Consider the following 18,001-nt stretch of genomic DNA (forward strand, 5'->3'; position numbering starts at 1 on the left):
TGGTCAGATCATGTAGCAGTAAGGTCACTTACAAGTGAGGATTGTCCTGCTCACTAGGAGGTCTCAGGGGTCTGTTTTGGTTTTGGAGAGGTTGGGCTGTTGCTGCAGCAGGATTTGTGGATTAGTTGGCCCCTATGCTAATGGAGTGATCTGAGCATGGGACTGGTTTGTCAGGCAGTATGGTCTGGGAGTGTTGCCATGGCCTTATCTTGCTGGAAAAGCTGACATCAGTCCTGGAGGGGACAGGCTGGGGTGAGCTGGTGGGCACAATGGGTGGTTGATAGGAGGGGTGGGCTGCTGGACTGGTTGCCTGGACCCCTAACTGCAGTCAACTTGCACGGCTCTGGTATGTCTTGAGGTGTCCAGGCCCACAGCATCTCCTCTGTCTCATCCCACCAAAGACTCACCCTGCCTGTCGCTGAGCCTGCTGTAGGCTTGCAGAACATCTACGTTCCCTCCCACTACCCTCACTTTGCTTTCTCTAGTTTTGCTTTGAGTTGAGCAAGGTTTCTGCTTCAGTTTCTTCCTCCCTTTGGTGGGATGTGCTGCTCGAGGAGGATACTGCCAGGCCAGGTCCTGGTGTGCAGGGACTGGGAGGGTGAGTGAGACAGACTGTGCCCCCCAGGCCACCACCAAGACCAAACGAACCACCCGTGGCACTGGGGCAGAGACTTGTTGGGGAGGAGGGGGGGCTGAGCTCTCTCCTTACACTTGCAGGGACCATCATGAAGCCCACTGGATGATCAGAGTGCCCAAAACCATTTGGGGTGTTATTTGCTCACATCTTCACAGACACTTCCTCCCTTCAATCTCTTCCCAGTACTTAGCATTCCTCTCTGTCCTAGAAGTCAAGCACAATAGGGCAGCATTTCATTTCTAGACAGGATCCTCTAGAAAAGATCATAGAATCATACCCCATGACCCACCTGTCCAGTTAGTGTCACTGTCCAGAGCCAACGAGCATCCATGAGCCCCAAGTTAGGGTGGTGACTACCAGGGGCACAGGATGGCTTGTTGCTCATCCTTTCTGTCCCGCACCACATCTGTTGTTTTGGGTTCAATTGTCCTTGAGAAGCAAGTCTATTTTAATACAAAATTAAATTTATCGTTCTTTGACGTGACAGTTTATCGTATCATAGAATCATAGAATCATAGAATCTTAGGGGCTGGAAGGGACCTCGAGAGATCATCTAGTCCAACCCCCCTGCCAGAGCAGGGTCACCTAGAGTACATCACACAGGAACTCATCCAGGTGGGTTTTGAATGTCTCCAGTGAGGGAGACTCCACAACCTCCCTGGGCAGTCTGTTCCAGTGCTCTGTCACTCTCACAGTAAAAAAATTTTTTGGGATATTCACCTTGAACTTCCTATGCTCCAATTTACACCCATTACCCCTTGTCCTGTCACTGGTCATCACTGAGAAAAGCTTAACTCCGTCCCCCTGACACTCACCCCTTACATATTTGTAAACAATGATGAGGTCACCCCTCAGTCTCCTTTTCTCAAAGCTAAAGAGACCCAGCTCCCTCGGCCTTTCCTCATAAGGGAGATGTTCCACTCCCTAAATCATCTTTGTAGCTCTGCGCTGGACTCTTTTGAGCAGTTCCCTGTCCTTCTTGAACTGAGGGGCCCAGAACTGGACACAATACTCCAGATGCGGCCTCACTAATGCAGAATAGAGGGGGAGGAGAACCTCTCTTAACCGACTAACCACACCCTTTCTAATGCACCCCAGGATGCCATTGGCCTTCTTGGCCACAAGGGCACATTGCTGACTCATGGTCATCCTCCTGTCTACCAGGACCCCCAGGTCTCTTTCACCTACACTGCTCTCCAGCAGGTCAGCCCCCAACCTGTACTGGGACATGGTGGTGTTCTTCCCCAAACGCAAAACTCTACACTTCCCCTTGTTGAATTTCATCATGTTTCTCCCCGCCCAACTCTCCAGCCTATCTAAGTCTCTCTGAATGGCAGCACAGCCTTCTGGTGTGTCAGCCACTCCTCCCAGCTTAGTGTCATCAGCAAACTTGCTGAGGGTACATTCTATACCCTCATCCAGGTCGTTGATGAAGATGTTGAACAACACCGGTCCCAGTACCGACCCCTGAGGCACTCCACTAGTCACACTAGTCCCCTTGGTGTAAAATCCACCCTGGGTCAGGTGGGTCCCTCTACTCCAAGGGCTTGGCTAAGAAGACAAGGGAACCTGAAAGGGATCCTACAACCATTGCTTGTCCCTAGAGGTGGTGGGATTCACCATGATGGGGTAACAGTTGTTCACTACCAACAGTGGCAACGTTGGAGGGGAACAAGGATGCGGAGAGCTGGTGTGGAGCTGTGTCCCAGGAGGATATTGATGCCCAATTCACCATCTGCTTCAAGGAAGGGGAAAAAAGAGGATCCAGGAAACTCTAGATGAGTCAGCCAGCCTCCATACCCAGAAAACTGCTGGAACAAATTAGTAAGGCCACCAAGCAGTAAACACCAAGAGGGCAGTGCTGGGGCTGAGAACACAGAGCTAGCAGGAACAGGTTGTGTCAGACCCATCTCATTTTCTCTTCTTGAGGGGCTGGGTACTGCAGGGAAAGCAGAAGTGATGCCGTCTTCATGCTGCCTTATGTGACATTCTCAAAAGCAAATTAGGGAAATGGGAAATTCTGCTGCTGTGGGTGGATGGCTATCCAGGAAGCCATGTCCCACCAGCAGGTATCGATGGCTGGTCACAGCAGACACATTGAGCAGAGGTTTTCTGGGGAAGCCTGGCTCAGGTGAAGGGAAGATGCTATTGAGGGAAGATACGGGGTCTATCTGGGGGGCGGGTTAGAAATCAAATTCTCCCCAATTACCCGGAGAAAAGAGCAAAAATGCCCTGGAAGAATTACTGATGGAAAAGAACTGGGCATGTTTAGTGCAGGAAAAGATGAGGGAAGTCTTCAGAGTGGGAAGAAAGCCCCAGTATGAAGCACACAGTGAAAGACAGGGCCGTGTTCCTGGTTATGCCCTGTTGCTCAGGTGGTAGTCCAAGCCTTGCCATGCCCATGGACACAGCATCCCCTGCTACAGAGGGGATATCCTGCTCTGTGGTCCTGCTTGGGGATGGTGGTTGGATGTCCCTGTCTACCCCTGCTGTCAAGATGGAATCACCTGGCTGTGAGGTGGTCCCAAAGGGAAAGGATATCCCAGTAGGGATGGGGTGTGCTTGGGCCAAGCAGGGTCCTCATGGTCAGTGTGGGCACTTTGTCCCTGGGCTGCAGGGGTGGGGGTGGTGAGGCCGATACAGTGAGAGGTGGAGAGGAGGGTAAGGAGCCTCGGGAAACTTTCCTACTCTCGCTTGGGCGGCTCAGCCGGGGGTGGGAACTGGAGTAAAAGAAACAATTTCAGGCTGTGTGAAAGCAGCAGGGAAATTACCGCCCGGGCTGCACCGTGTGTTTGCCTTCTTCACACATCCCGTGGAGAAGTCACGACCGGAGTACCAGGATGGAGAGGATTGGCAGGGTCCCGCTCCTGCAGGGGCTCTTCAGCTCATCAGAGTCCTGTCTGGGCTGAGACAGGGCTTGTCCCTGGTCCTTGCTAAGGCCAGGCACCAGAGGGATCTGCAGGAGCAGCTTTTGTTTCCAGATAGGTGCCGGTAAGTGCAAGGTGCTTGGGCAGCGCCGGGAGGTGTGTGCGAAGTGGAACAGGACGTCAAAGCAGTTTCTGCTCCGTGGGTAGTTCTGGGAAAGTCCCTTTAGTGAGAGTAAGTCAAAGGCTTTAATAGGGGGACCAGCGCCGGGCTTCTTGTCAGAGATGACTGTGAGGGCTCTGTGCATCACCAGTTGTGTTTTGAGCTGTGTTGCCATGATGTAACGGGGGGCTGTTTTCCATCACAGCTGGATTTTGAAGGCAGGGGCCCCTCCTGGTGCTAGAGGTGCCACTGGACCTCCATATAGCCTGGGGGATAATTTTTTGTCCCCAGGGGTGGGCAGCATGGAGGAAGAAGTGCCTGATCTGGTGGGGAGCATCCCTCTACCCCATAGCAACAGCCTTGGGCAGGAAAGACTGGCCTGAAACCACAGATCTTCCAGATGAAGTGATCAGTTTGTCTGGGTGAATATGAAAGTACCAGAGGAGAGGATTGTCTCCCAGGGGACTCCTCTTTAGAATAGCTTGAGGTGTTTAATACCTGTGGCTGCCCTCGAAGTGAACAGGAGGTGTGAAAACCTTTCAGTTTTTTCTGCATTCAACACCCTGGGGTAAATCTCAGACCCAGCACAGAAAGGTCCAAGGGAATGGGCAGATCCCACAGGGCAGATGGTCCTATCCTGGTCGCCATGATGCTGGTGGCTCCCCATGCCCATGCTGTGGCTCAGTGGTGTCAGGCACTGCACAGTGCCAGATTTTCGCATGAAAGGATAGGCAGGCCTGGAGACCCCTTTGTGGTGGGGTGCACAAAGGGGTCTTCTATAGAGATCCTATAGAAATGAGGGACCACTGTTCTGGGAAAGGACTGGGATGGGGGCCAGGGAGATCTGTTGCTCTCTCTCTTCCTTCCCACACACCAGACCTGAGCCAGGGATGTCCCCTGGTCCTCACCTGTGTGCATCAGAAATGTTGGTGGGATGATCACTCCTTCACTGTCCTGCTTTCAGGACACTGTCCCAGCCCAAGAGGAACCGCATATTCCAGTGGCAGGACTCTTGGACAGAGGGTGACTCAGGTCCTAGCTTTGCTACCTCTTCATAAGGATCCTGAAAATCTTGGCTTTGCTCCTCTTCTTCTAGGAAACCTCCTTTTCTTTCTTCTAGCCCTGCTTCAGATCAGAGCATCAAGATGTAATTAAGGGTGGGAGGACCTCAAAGCAGGGAGGGACCTTGAGGCTGAAGATGGGCCTTGCCCCAAGGCATCATTACATCCCTCCAGTCTAGCAGGAGGGGCAGCACATGGTGTGAGGGTGCTGGAGGGCTCTTGGTACAAATGACTTTCCAGCTTTTCCCTTCCAGCAGCAAATATTGGAGGCTCCCTGCCAAGCTGTGGCTGTTGGGACTTGTCTGCATCACCAGCCTTGCTTTTGGGATCTGGAGGATGAGATCTGTTGGTACCTTCCCTGGGTGCTCTTGGCTCAGAGCACCCCTCACCTCTTTCAGTTTTACATGCAGTGCCATCCTCCCTGACTTTCCACCCTGCGGTTGCACGTCAGGCCTTTTTCTGCCTGAGTTGGCTGAAAGTTGTTAAAAACAGCCTGTGCTTGGTGGCAGCTATAGAGAGAGATAAGGCTCCTTTGGGCTTTATCAACTGCTGAGTGCTGTGTTTTGCTTCTGTTATCTCTACAGTGGGCACAAATCTCTGCTGGTTTGTCCCAGCAGTGATGGGCATGGGGGTAGCCTGGCAGGGGGTTGCTTTTCTAACCTCTCTGCCTACAGACAGCAGCATCACACAGCATGGCTTCAGCTGGGCTGGGGGCTCTTGTGTGGGGCATGAGAAAAACCACCTTGTCCTTGTTTTGGGGGACATTTCACCTGGCCAGGACCTGGCACAGTGTCAACAAAACCTATTGACACAGGAATCAGGGGAGGGCAGTGCTGTTCACACAGGAGCAAAGGTTCCCGTTGCCAAGCAATAAGAAATTGTGCAACAAGGAAACATTTGGGGAAAATAAAGTTGCACACATGTATTAGCATCTGGAAGCTGCAACCATGACCCTGGTCACTGCTCCAGCTCCAGGGGGGACCATGGGGATCTGGCAGGACATTTTTGCAGCAAAGATTGCAGACGGGCACTTAAAGGAGTCATGGGTGCTTGAAGAGGATGATACCCTGCAGATCCGTGCCCCCAGGTCTGGCTGGAAGGAGTTTGTGCAGTACCGTGCACTTGCAAGGTAGGGAACTGCTGACTGGGTCTCCATTGGCAGAGGACCAGGGATATTGAGCTGCCATGTGGGTCTTTCTCAAAGTTTGCTTGTAGGAAACAGCTTTGGACATGAAAGGGGCAGTTTGGAGGCCAGAGAGGCTGGAAGGGCTTTTCCCATTTTGTTCCAAGCTTCATAGATTATTGCCAAACTGGAAAAAAATAATAACTGAAGGGGAGGGGAGTGTGGCAGCTCCACAGGGCCAAAGGACAGCTTTAGCCAAAGGTTCTCCACATTTCTGTCAAGATCCGAAGAGCTCATCCAATAAGTAGGGGTAGTTGCACCAAACTAGAGGCAAATCTTCTAGGTTTGCACCCAGAGGATGAGGAGAGGGAGAGCCACAGTAGGCTGGGACACAGGGCAATGCCTGTGCAGTCCCTGCATCTGCACCAGGCTGTGCAAAGTAGAGACAGGCTGTGGCCCTGCACTGGTCACTGGTGGCCCCACACCAACCGTTTCAACCTGGGGCAGGAACCTGAGCATTGATCAGAGACCTTGCCAACAAATGGAGCCATTGGCTGCCAGTTCCCACAGAGATTGTGCAAGATGAAGAGCTGCGGGTTACATACCTTTTGACTTCTCAAGACATCTCACCTGCCCTGCAGCCTCCACCTACACCTTCCTTCTGTTTTTCTTTTTCTTTTTTTTTTTTTCACTTCCCTGGGCCTGGGCTTGCTTATTGTCAGCAGATTATTAATCCAACAGGGAACACTCACATGTATAAAATTAAATATTTGGTGTTTTGCAAAATCAAAGTTCTGTTGAAACCCATAAAATCATGAAACTGAACAAGCACTAAACACTTGGACAGGAGTCCCTAATTAAAAATCATTCAACAGTCTTGAGTCAGTCCCACACAAGTCATGTCATTAGAGTAATACTCATAAAGTTACAAAAATTAAGAATTTGTATTTTATCTTATTTGCCTTTTCAGATGCTACCTTGATTTCCACATTCAGGAAAGCCTGAAACCTACTTTTAGGATGAAAGCCAGAATTATAACCAACCTCGTAAATGCTGTGCCTGCAGCACCATGACACTTCAGGTTGAAGTATTAGCAGTTCAAGATACATGCAATGAAAATGCTTTTTGACTTTAGAACAAAAGTGCAGAAAGAACTGAGGAACCGAATATTTCAACACCCACAACTTCAAGACATCGGGCCAGTAAGTTTTAAAGAGATTTACCTTCATCTCACTTATATTTAGGTGTTTAAATGTTAAATACCCTGATGCTAGCTTTCCACTGAGCTGTGATGAGCCAATATGGGTGAGGGGCTGGGGCCCCAAATATACCTGGGGCCTGATTCTGCCCTCCCAATGACTTCTGCTCCTGACAGTGGGGCCAGGACGGGCTAGGAGAGGGGACCAGGGTGGTCTCAGCAGACAGCCTGACTCCTAAAATCTTTAATGCTGGTGCCAGCCCTGAGCTCATGTCTGTGTTGAACTTCCCAGACTGGCATCATGCTGTTTGGGGGAGGACGGTTTGATGTACTGCTTGCACAAGGGAAGTTAATCCTTCAGCCCTGGCTGCCCTGGTGCCTCTGACTGCACAGAAAGCACAGGAAGCCTGAGAAGAGCTGATCTCTTCCATGCCCTGGCAGGTTTCAGTGCTCCCAGTGCTTTCATGAGTGGTCTTCAGCCAGAGTGCACGTCGTGTTCCACATGTGCCGGGGCAAGGTGAGGATGCGAGTTTTCCGCCAGGCGTGCAGGCGGTGCCCTGACCCCCGGCTGGAGGAGCCCGAGTTCAGCCGGGAGACCGTGGAGAGGCTTCTGCACAACCTGCTGCTAAACATCCTCAAGAACTTCTATGGCGTGCCCATCCAGCCCTGTGTCCTCAGGGAAGTGGTGGTGGACGCTGCGGTGACGGGGCCACACGACAGCACCCGCTGCGAGGGCTGCCAGCTGGGCTTCTGCAGCCAGGCCAGGCCGGCCCTGCTGTCGGGTTCCTTGGACCCCCTGGTGGATACAGGCAAAGCCAGGACCCATCGCAGCCCAAAACGCCAGGGCACGAGGCGCTCTGCAGCTCCAACACACCACTCCTTCAACAGCTTCCCCTGGAAGTGCTGCTGCTTTGTTGTCATTTCGCTGTGTGTTTTGGCAGTGCTCCTCTTCATCATAATTTATTTCACCACGCAGTAGTGGGAGCTGAGGTCAAAAAGAGGGACAGGGGTGGTGGCTGGAGGAGCTGATGGAGCACCTGGAAAGTTGGGTGTCCAAGATCAGCTCTCGCTTGTGGCACAATGGGGCTTGTGGGGGGGCCACAAACACATCAGGGCCCTTCAGCCAGACACCTCATCCCACAGCCTCGGAAAGCCCAGTGGATCTCGTGGTTTTTTGCAGGAAATATTCTGCATGAGGACAACCTTCAGCTGCCCCATGCGGTGGCTGGACTGTACTTGCAAAAATAAAAGAAGCCCTTTCTCCTCAGCACAAGGATGCATTTGAAAATAAAAATAGCTAGAAAACCCCGTGTGATCCAGGGGGCATGTGGATTTTGCTTTTTGAATGCTCTGTCCTGTCCATCCTACCGACTCTCCCCCTTCCCCAGCACTTTCCCTTCTCTGCAGTTTATGCAGCCCTGGCCGTGGAGCCAGCAGATGGAGCCGGAGCTGCGAGATCTGCTGCTCTGCACTGGGAAGCGCTGGGACTAGTGACCTGCCAGCCCTGGCAAGGCCGAGCTGTCCCCAGATGGTTGATGCCTCCCTCCCCATCCCTGTGCCCAGCTGTTTCCCTGTAGCATAGTCCTACATGGATATGGTCATGGTCTGTTGATGAGCTGATCTCTTGTTGTGGTTTCCCAGCCTCAGAGTACTGGAGATGAACATATGCAAAGTGCAAGACCTCAGACCCCTCCTGTCCCCCAACTCTGCTTGGGGACCGTGGTGCCACCAGCAGGGAATGCATGAGCATTTTCAGCAGGGGAACAGTGGCTGAGGGAGTGCTTGGAACCCAAAGGGTCCGGTATCTAAATGGCCCTGTCTTTCTTCATGAGGTTTCTCCTTGCTTAGCTGGGGAGGAGGAGGCTGATCCTGCAGCCTGGACTAGCTCCCCTCCCTCCCTTGGCTCCCCCTGTGCTGGGAACAGCCCATCCTCTCCCTGCTGGTGTTATGTCATGAAGTGGAGACACGGCCAAGATTCTTGCTGCCGTTGCCTGTAGCCCTCTTCTTTCCATGATGAGGTTTTCCCAGCCCCAGTCATTGTGTCTGGTGTTTGTACGGGGAAGGGGCTGAAGGATGAAGGATGCGCCCTCCTTCCATGGGTACTGGGCAGGTCCCAGCTGGTCCATCTGAGGTTGGGCTCTGCCACAGTCAACTCTCAGCTCATGCCTAGCACTCACACACAGCCAGGGATGGGAAAACCTCACTCAGGGACATTTTGCTGGCCTTTCACCACAGCCAGACTGATAAATTGCCCGTCTCCCTGGAGAGAAGCTCTCACCACTCCAGCAGGTTGTGAGGTGCCAGCAAATACAAAGCCTGATGTTGTTGCTCTCACTTTTCTCCTCCACTGCCTGTTCCCAGCCCTCCCTGCAGCCAGCCAGGGCAGCCACAGGACACGAGGAGCTGGCACTGGGCAGCTTGGTGAGCAGGGGTGAGGGTTGAGTTGTGTCGGGGTTTCCCGGCAGAGCTGTCAACGGGAGGTGGAGGAGAGTCTGTATTTATGACTGATCTTTCATGGGGCAGCAATATTTTTTACCTTCCCCTGCAGCTGCCTAGGCTCAGATCCTACAGATCATGGTTTAATGCTGAGAGGACCATTGCCGTGATTTTGCTTTTTCTTTCTTCTCTCCTTCACCTCTCTGATGTCTCTGACCAGTGAGCCAGCCAGACCAGCCACCCTCCTCCCTGCTGTCAACTCAGAGGAGCCCAACACTGTAATTTCAGTTGTGTGCCATAGGAAAATGGGGTTCAATAACCCAGCTCTCAGCCCTGGATCCAGGCACATGTTGGGAAACAGTTCCCAGGACTGTAAGCTCACTCCAAGGCTGGATTTTCTCAGCCTGTGATGCAGACAGGAGGTGCCTGGCAGAGCTGTGTCCCTGCCTCAGCTCCCACCCGTGCTTGCTGCAGAGCCTCTGCTGTGAAGACACACTCTCTCAGTTCAATAGCTATAGGGGACAGGCTGATCTTTCACCTCTTTTAAGGCAAAAGTCACATACTTGGGTTTTTTTTTCCATCAACTGGATCTGGATGTAATTGCTATTCTCAGCACACAGGTTGCTGCACCCTCCTCCTGCCACCACCCCCGTCTCAGTGATGTGCTAAGGCTATAAATTACTGAAAGGCAGGATCTCACCTATTGCCATTTTTTGCAATTTGTATTCACAGCTGGGGAGGGTCTGTCACAGCCCGTGATGCTGCGTGGGCCAGGGCTGAGCAGCCTTGGGGTCAGGGTTGGTGTGAGAATCCCCCTGGGAGCACAGGGCAGAGATTACCAACCAGCCTTGACTGTGTTCCTCTTGGAATAAAAGCCTCAGGGCATAACCTCATAAAATATTAAAGTTTTATTTTGTTCTCAGCAGGATGATTACACAGAACCGTCCTTACATGACATCAGATATTTTACAGAATGTAGTATCAAAAAAGAAATATATATATATATATATATGTATAAAAAAATACCTTGCAGTTGCATGACAGAGCCAAGAGTAGAGTTCTTAGCATGTCTGCAAATTCGACCTTCCTTAGGCCTTCTGGTCCTCTACATGCTCTAGAAGTGGCTTTTTTGGATGATAGCAAAATGGCAGAGTGGCTCATTCACTGTTGACTCCTTCCTTGTGTGGCAAAACCAGAGGAGGACAGGCCCAAAGGAGGCTACAGGCACATAGAGAGAACAGCAGGCAGTTTTGGCATGTTGCTTACAGCTATAGGAGGGCTTTGCTGGCAAGTGAAGGAGATGATGTCCCTGCTGAAGGAAGGTAAGCTCACCTGACCTTGCTTTTTGGTGGGGCTTACTTGTCTGCATGGGCCATGGAAGGAAGCTGGGGAGATAGGAATACCTCTGGTGTGTTAAGTGAGTTGGAGTAACTTGGACACCTGAAATAGGCCAGAAGAGCCATGAACAAATAGTGAACAGCATCACTAACCTGTAAATCAGCCAAATCAATGGACTTAAAAGCAGTTAAAAGGGATTAGGTTCTTGCAAGGATGAATCCACTGCCATGCAGGATTACCCAAGCCCCTAAAGAAGAGGTGAAACTCCAAGGAAGAGCATTTTGTCTGAAATTATTCTGCTGAAAATAAGTATTGCTTAGGTACAGCAGATGTGATGCTGTTTCATGTGTTCAAAAGCTTTCCTTGGGAGGTCTTCTGTGGCTGGAAACCATTCCAAGAACTAGTGTGGGGGCAGGACTGGAGAGGGCTTGAGGTGATGGGGGGGTTGGAGAAGTTTTGGTGGCTGGAGATGAGGGTGGCATCAAGTCCAAACCCCATTCCCTGTCCTTGTTTCATCTCTGGGACACTCATGCACCATGGTGGGGTAAGGGTAGCCCATTTGGGTTTTGGTGCTGACTTGGCAGCCATTAACTTTCCAGCCATGGAAACAACCCCACACAACCCCAGGGCCAGGTGGACATCACCTGTGATGCCATCAGGCAGGGATGTTTGTTTGCAAATAAAAAGAATAGCAAAATCCCAGGGCTCTTTCACTTCTCCTTGCACAGAAAAGGTGTTCCACAGTGCAAGGGACCTGTGAAGTCCAGACCTGCCCAGCTGGGTGGGTTTCCTGCACTGTCCATAGCCCCTGTAGCTCCTGCAGTTGCATGTTCTGATGGAAAGACCTGCCTGGAGAGCCCTGTGGCTGGGGGCAATTCCCTGTGTGCGGCCCAAGCTTTGGTGGCAGGGAAATGCTGCCTTCATTGCTCTGCCTTTGTCCTGGCTTGGAGGGAGGCTCCCAGGGACTGTGGGTGAGGTCTGGAGATGGGCAGCACAAGCTGAGGATGCTGGCTGAGATCCTGCCCTTTGCTGCCTTCCTCCAGCTCCCTAGCAAGCATTTCCTAAGAGCACAAGTGAAGGGATGAGGGACCAACAGAAACAAATGACGTGGAGGGTTGGCAGAGACCTGGCGTGTGCTGAGCATCGCGGCTACTGCTTGCGAAAGACCAGAGTCTGGAGCACATTAAACAAGAACAGCAGGGCAGGGAGCTGTGGCAGCAGGCTGCTGAGTCACTCATCTCTCCAGCTCCGGGTCCACAAATGTCCACCTCTCTGAGGAGCCCGTTTTCTTCTCCACCCAGTCCACATAATTGGAGACCTTGGTGTAGACGCCGTACACCTGCTTGCTGCCGCACTCCTCTGGGCCGCCCCACGAGACCAGCCCTTGGGCCACCCACCTCCGCGTTGCTGGGTCCTGGATGACGAAGGCTCCCCCGCTGTCTCCCAGGCAAGTGTCCTTCCCACCTTCATAGTAGCCGGCGCAGAACATGTTCTCGGTCACGCTGTAGTTCCCCGACCGCGACTCGTAGCTGGTCTTGCACTCTGCGTGCAGCACCACGGGCAGCTTGACGTACTGCAGGATGTCAGACAGCGTCCTCATGCCCGAGCTGATGATCTCATCCACCGTGACGTTGGGGTTGGAGATACCCCAGCCAGCCACCAGCCCCAGCGTGTTGGGGTGAGGCCCCTCCAGCTCGTGCTCAAACTGGGGCAAGCAGACAGGCATGACGTAGCTCCCCATGGTCACCTTCTCCTTCAGTTTGACCAGAGCGATGTCGTGATTGTAGTTCTGGATGTCGAACTCCTCGTGGAGGATGATCCTCTCTACCGTCCGGTTGATGGCCTCCATCTTGTTCCTCACGTCATGGAGGGCCAGGTAGACTGTGACGTGCTCCTTGGAGACTGGAATAACAGTCTTGTCTCGCCGCTGGGAGCGGAGCACGTGGGCGGCCGTCAGCACCCAGGAGTCAGAGAGCAGGGCCCCACTGCCAAACCATTTGTCGTTGGGCACCCTGGACATGTCCTCCACCACGATCAGCGCCTGCCAGGGGAAGAAGCCGGGCTCTGCGTTTCGCCCGCCGATGATGCGCTTGATGATTCCCGGCAGGGAACGAGCCGGACGGCCACACACTGGGGGCAAAAAGGACAGGACAGTTACTTCCAGCACTAATCTAGGGAACAAATGAAAAGGGACACCCCTGTAGATTATGCCACATGGCTGGTTGTCTTCAAACCAAGCACTTGTGTCTTTTTCATAGAGGGCAATTCTTTTCTTTTTCTCTGTGGATAAAGTCTGCGAAAGAAGGATGTGAATGTTCTTCATCATGACACCACAGACTTTCTAGGAACAACTCTGGCTACAAGCCCTGATGGGTCTCAGGCCCAAAGTGTGTCCACTGAGCTTGGGAAGGGTCAAGCCCTTCCTGCCTGTCAGAGCAGGGCTACAGCACATGTGGCCCGATCACAAAGGAAGGTGGAGAGTCCTTGATGAAAAGGGTGTGCTTGTGCCAAGGTCCCATGGGCTGTACCTCTCTGCTCCAGAGGCTGGAGGATTTACCCTGGAAATAACAAACTCATCTGATATAAACAGAGACTGTTGCCCACTGGGCAGGAACATGGGTAGTCAGAATTGTGTATAGCACACGTGGGGGCAGTGGAGGCTTTCATCCAGGTTTAGCTGCCCCAAAGCTGTACCTGATGTGACACTGAAGTCAGGCATGAATTCAGCAAAACATGTGAGCCAGGGTGGGACTTCAAGCACTCAAAGTAGTATCAGTAGTATCTGTGCTCCAGGTGGTGACCATGGTGCTACCAGATTCCTTAGGGGATGGCAAGTGGAGGGATCCTTCTGCTATCTTGAAGAGCTGGCAGATGCTATGATTTCTGCCAAGCTTGGGTTGCAGTAAAACAGGGCTGTGATTAAAGGGTTGTTGTACAGTTGAGATGAGAGGTGAGACAAGGAGACAACCTGAGGGCCAGCCAGCACTTTGCAATTCCTCACTTTGCAGTTCAGTTTCTGGAGTGATTTGACTGGATCCACACCACTTCAGAAGCAGAAAGGCCAAATGACTAATGCTGCAGCCTCACTGTACCCTGTGAGCTTGCTCAGCCCTTCCCAGACCATCCAGCTGCTTGCCTGACTCCTGCTAAGTGAGTGAAGAAACCCGGGGGAACACCGTTGAGAGTATTGGAATCTGACATCAGCCCAGCCTCACCCCTCTCTCTGAGACCTGTCACAAGATCTGTGTTCTCACAGCCATGGCATTTGTCCTCCTGGAGGAGCTGTGGCTGGAGAAGGCTTGGCCATAGGATGTTGCGTAGCATCGTGGACTTTACTCATACAACCAAAGTCCTCACCACAGTTCTGGCAGCCAGACCAGCATCCGTCTGCTCAGCTCCTCAACCAACTCAGAACTAATGTCTGAGGAGCCCTGACATGCTGCCTGGTTTGCCTCCAGAGCTTTGTCCAGGTGCAGTGACCCAGCGTGAGGAAGAGAAGGGACTCAGCATGCTGAAGGTGACTCAGAGAATGTTGGACAGGGAGAATTCTGCCTCTGGGGGAATTAAGCCTTGGAACAGGGGCAGTGCTGGTGGGGCTGGTTCATGCCTGTGGCAGCACTGTGGAGTGGGACTACCAGGGTGGTCAGTGCTTGGGGGTGTCCATGTCACTGGGAGGTTGTGGGAGCCAATTTGGGCTTATCCTTCCACTGCTGAAAGAGGGTGGAATCCCAGCAACACAGGTGCTGGTCTCATCCCTCTGAGTCTGCAAAGGGAATCCACATCCTCCATGGAAAGTGCCAGGATTATGCCCTTAGCCTGTGTGCTGGGAAATAGGGTCTGACCTCCCAGGGCAATGGAATTAGGGCTGACAGTGAACCTGGAAGCCAAGGCAGGAGCACCAGGAGCTGCTAACATGGATTTGTTGCAGATGGGTTCTGTTTCTAGGAAAACTATGGCTCTGCCAGGGAGAGAGTGTGTCTCTGTGTCTGCCCCATTTCCCTGTCTTTCCCAGTGCTGCAAGGAATAGAAAACATGCTCAGGCAAAGAATTCCTGCTTCCCAGCCCAGCTGCTCAGCTGCACCAAAGCTGACGGCTGTCACAGGGAGATGGTTTTAGAGGAAGCTCATCCAGCCAAATATTTATTCTATTAAATTACATATAAAAATGCTGACCAGGCTGCAAATTCTCCCACTAATGGTAGAGGCAGAAGCAGAGCGGCCTGGAAGAGAAGATTCTATTGATGGGGAGGTGGCGTGAGACACGGGAAAGGTCTGAAGAGCAGCTGGCCAGCTGCTGCCTGCAGATCCTGATCTCAGGAGAACTTCACCCTCTCTCTGGGATTTTCCATTTTCCTGAAGTCTCTCTGACTTCTGTCACTAATCAGGAGGCCTGGAAGTGGCCCATGGAAGCAGCTATGGCCTCAAAAGATGTCCCCATATGCTCCCAGCTCAAATTAGTTCAGGCTGAAACATCAAGGAGAGACGCAGGGAGCAGCTGCTGCAACAAGAGCAGCCACAGCCCTGGTCTCAGAGCTCCCTGGACTGCTGGGAATCTCAGAGCGTCCTTCGTCTGGTCTTGCAGTCACTCACTGCAGATGGGTTCTGTTTCTAGGAAAACTATGGCTCTGCCAGGGAGAGAGTGTGTCTCTGTGTCTGCCCCATTTCCCTGTCTTTCCCAGTGCTGCAAGGAATAGAAAACATGCTCAGGCAAAGAATTCCTGCTTCCCAGCCCAGCTGCTCAGCTGCACCAAAGCTGACGGCTGTCACAGGGAGATGGTTTTAGAGGAAGCTCATCCAGCCAAATATTTATTCTATTAAATTACATATAAAAATGCTGACCAGGCTGCAAATTCTCCCACTAATGGTAGAGGCAGAAGCAGAGCGGCCTGGAAGAGAAGATTCTATTGATGGGGAGGTGGCGTGAGACACGGGAAAGGTCTGAAGAGCAGCTGGCCAGCTGCTGCCTGCAGATCCTGATCTCAGGAGAACTTCACCCTCTCTCTGGGATTTTCCATTTTCCTGAAGTCTCTCTGACTTCTGTCACTAATCAGGAGGCCTGGAAGTGGCCCATGGAAGCAGCTATGGCCTCAAAAGATGTCCCCATATGCTCCCAGCTCAAATTAGTTCAGGCTGAAACATCAAGGAGAGACGCAGGGAGCAGCTGCTGCAACAAGAGCAGCCACAGCCCTGGTCTCAGAGCTCCCTGGACTGCTGGGAATCTCAGAGCGTCCTTCGTCTGGTCTTGCAGTCACTCAGTGTGGCTGGAGAGCAGATACCCTCCATGGGGCTGAGCCAGCTCCAGAGCCCCGGGATGGATGGAGCTGCTGCAACCCGATCACTTCATCTCAGTGGAGAACTATCCCTGCACATCCCACCACAACCCACACCCGGGGCTGCCTCTGGCCCCCCTGCCTGGCAGCCAGACCTGGCCCCACGCTTGGCTATGACCAGCCAACATCCCAGGCACTTTTGTTTAATCCTGAATGGGCGACTGGCCTGGAAACTTGCTGGCTGCAAACATTTCTGCTGCTGCTCAAAGGAGTTTTCATGGATGCTTGTCAAGGACTTTTCCTTCCCTGCAAAGTGTTTTTCTGCAAGGGTCCTAGAGGTGCTAATTTCTCCTGCATGTGGACTCGCTGCTAAATGGGAGCTGACAGCCAGCAGCACAGGACAAGTAATGATCTGCCCTTGGCTGAAGCCACCTCTGGTGATGCTGGGGGCTGAATGTGGCCAGTGGGCTCTGCCCTGGGGCTGCTGGTGTCCTTGTCTGCTAGAAAACAGGAAGCCCTGACAGCCAGGATGGCTGTGACCCCACTGATGCCCCCAAACTGCTAGGGAAACATGCCCTCATCACTTCTGCCCAGTGCCACCACTTTACTCTGGCCATCTGGGCCAGCAGAGGTAGCAGGAGGCCTCTGTCCCCATCACCCTGCTGGCCATGTGTTGCAGGAGCTGGGCACATATGGCCAAGACATGTGGTGCTGTCACCAGGGAGTATGATCCCTGCCTAGGGAAGCAGCAGGTCAGGTCAGGCATGGAGGAATCCCCCTCCCCACGTCCCTGCTCTGCACCCCTTGTACCAGCAGTGGTACCTGGTCGGCAGGATGGCAGCTCAGTCCCCAGCTCCTCACTCCTCCATACCCCGGATGCATCACACGTGTAGGTGGCTGGAAGAGAGCAAAGATTTAGCTCGGCTATGGCCCTGGCATCTTGAGGTGTCTTTTGCAGCAAGCAGATGATGCCAAGATGCCAGGACCCTTTGAACCCTTTTCCAGAGCAGGAGGTGAACATCCTTTTACACTCACTGTGCTCCATTCCCTGGGAGGCCCTGGCAACCATGTCCTCATGCAGGGGACGTGCCACCATCCTTAGTTTCATTGCCCTGAGTTGTCTTGGCTGGGAGCTGCTACACCATTAATGCTGCCTGTGCCTGTTCCACTAACGCACACCAGAGGCTGGGACCAGATGCATGGGGCCAGTGGGTGTCCAGGGGGCTGTGAGCAGTGAGGCAGGAACGTGAGGAGATCCTTTGGCTTTGCTTGCTGAGGGAGGAGGAGGAAGGAGGATGGGGCTGTGTACCCACCCCTTCTGCTGCCCCAAGCTGGGTCTGAAGGGCAGAGACACTGGTGCTCAGCAAAGGACCTTGTTGTGTCTCTATAGTTGTGGAAGTCTGCCATGATCCCATGAGCCTTGTGGAGCCCTTTCTGAGGCTGCTGGACCTGGTGCTCTCTCTAGCAGCAGCTCCTTTCACAGTGACAGAAAACTTCACATGCTGCACGGAGCAGATGGCAGGACGAGAAGGCAGAGCTCAGAACAGCCACACTGCACCAGGCAGCCCCAACTCCATCCCACCTCATTACGGAACAGGAAACGGCCAGTCTGACATTCCAGTGCAGTGCAGATGCAGGGTACAATGTGTGCAGGTGACCCCCACAGCCTGCTGCCTGCAGGACACCCCAGTGCAGCCATCCCAAGCTCCCCCCAGCGCACCCAGCCGTGCACCCGCCCGCACCGCGGTGGGGCCCCGCGCTCACCGCTGCTGTTGGGGGCCATGCGGTAGTAGGGGTGCTGGCAGTGGGACTGGATGGCTGCTCTGTAGGTAGTGAGGTTGTTCCTGGAGGAGAAGGTGACAAAGCCGTGCTCCAGCTCCGGCGGCGCTTTGCAGTCAGCAACTGAAAGCCA

At 53.0% G+C, this 18,001-nt stretch overlaps 2 protein-coding genes across 2 annotated transcripts in view; one reads left to right on the forward strand and one right to left on the reverse strand.

Annotated features, from left to right (window-relative positions):
* Nucleotides 1-5,708: 5,708 nt before the first annotated feature.
* LOC104391202 (receptor-transporting protein 3-like) lies at nucleotides 5,709-8,025 on the forward strand. Its single transcript, XM_010000441.1, has 2 exons — nucleotides 5,709-5,854; nucleotides 7,488-8,025. The coding sequence occupies exons 1-2, from the start codon at nucleotides 5,709-5,711 to the stop codon at nucleotides 8,023-8,025; spliced, it is 684 nt and encodes a 227-aa protein (XP_009998743.1).
* A 4,029-nt stretch (nucleotides 8,026-12,054) lies between these two features.
* MASP1 (mannan-binding lectin serine peptidase 1 (C4/C2 activating component of Ra-reactive factor)) overlaps nucleotides 12,055-18,001 on the reverse strand; it is an 85,502-nt gene continuing 79,555 nt past the window's right edge. Inside the window, exons 9-11 of the mRNA XM_010000452.1 lie at nucleotides 17,854-17,991; nucleotides 16,912-16,986; nucleotides 12,055-12,950 (exon numbers count right to left, since the gene is read on the reverse strand). Of these exons, the coding sequence (XP_009998754.1) occupies nucleotides 12,055-12,950; nucleotides 16,912-16,986; nucleotides 17,854-17,991 (1,109 nt within the window). The remainder of the gene's footprint in view (nucleotides 12,951-16,911; nucleotides 16,987-17,853; nucleotides 17,992-18,001) is intronic.

Source organism: Chaetura pelagica, unplaced genomic scaffold, assembly GCF_000747805.2.
Source record: "Chaetura pelagica isolate M959 unplaced genomic scaffold, ChaPel_1.0 scaffold20, whole genome shotgun sequence".
NCBI lineage: Eukaryota > Metazoa > Chordata > Aves > Apodiformes > Apodidae > Chaetura > Chaetura pelagica.

Excerpts from the sequence above, each read along its gene's own strand:
- LOC104391202 (XM_010000441.1), top strand. The coding sequence starts at position 5,709 with ATGGGGATCTGGCAGGACATTTTTGCAGCAAAGATTGCAGACGGGCAC. Across the intron at positions 5,855-7,487 it reads CAGTACCGTGCACTTGCAAG|GTTTCAGTGCTCCCAGTGCT; the intron begins GTAGGGAACTGC and ends ATGCCCTGGCAG.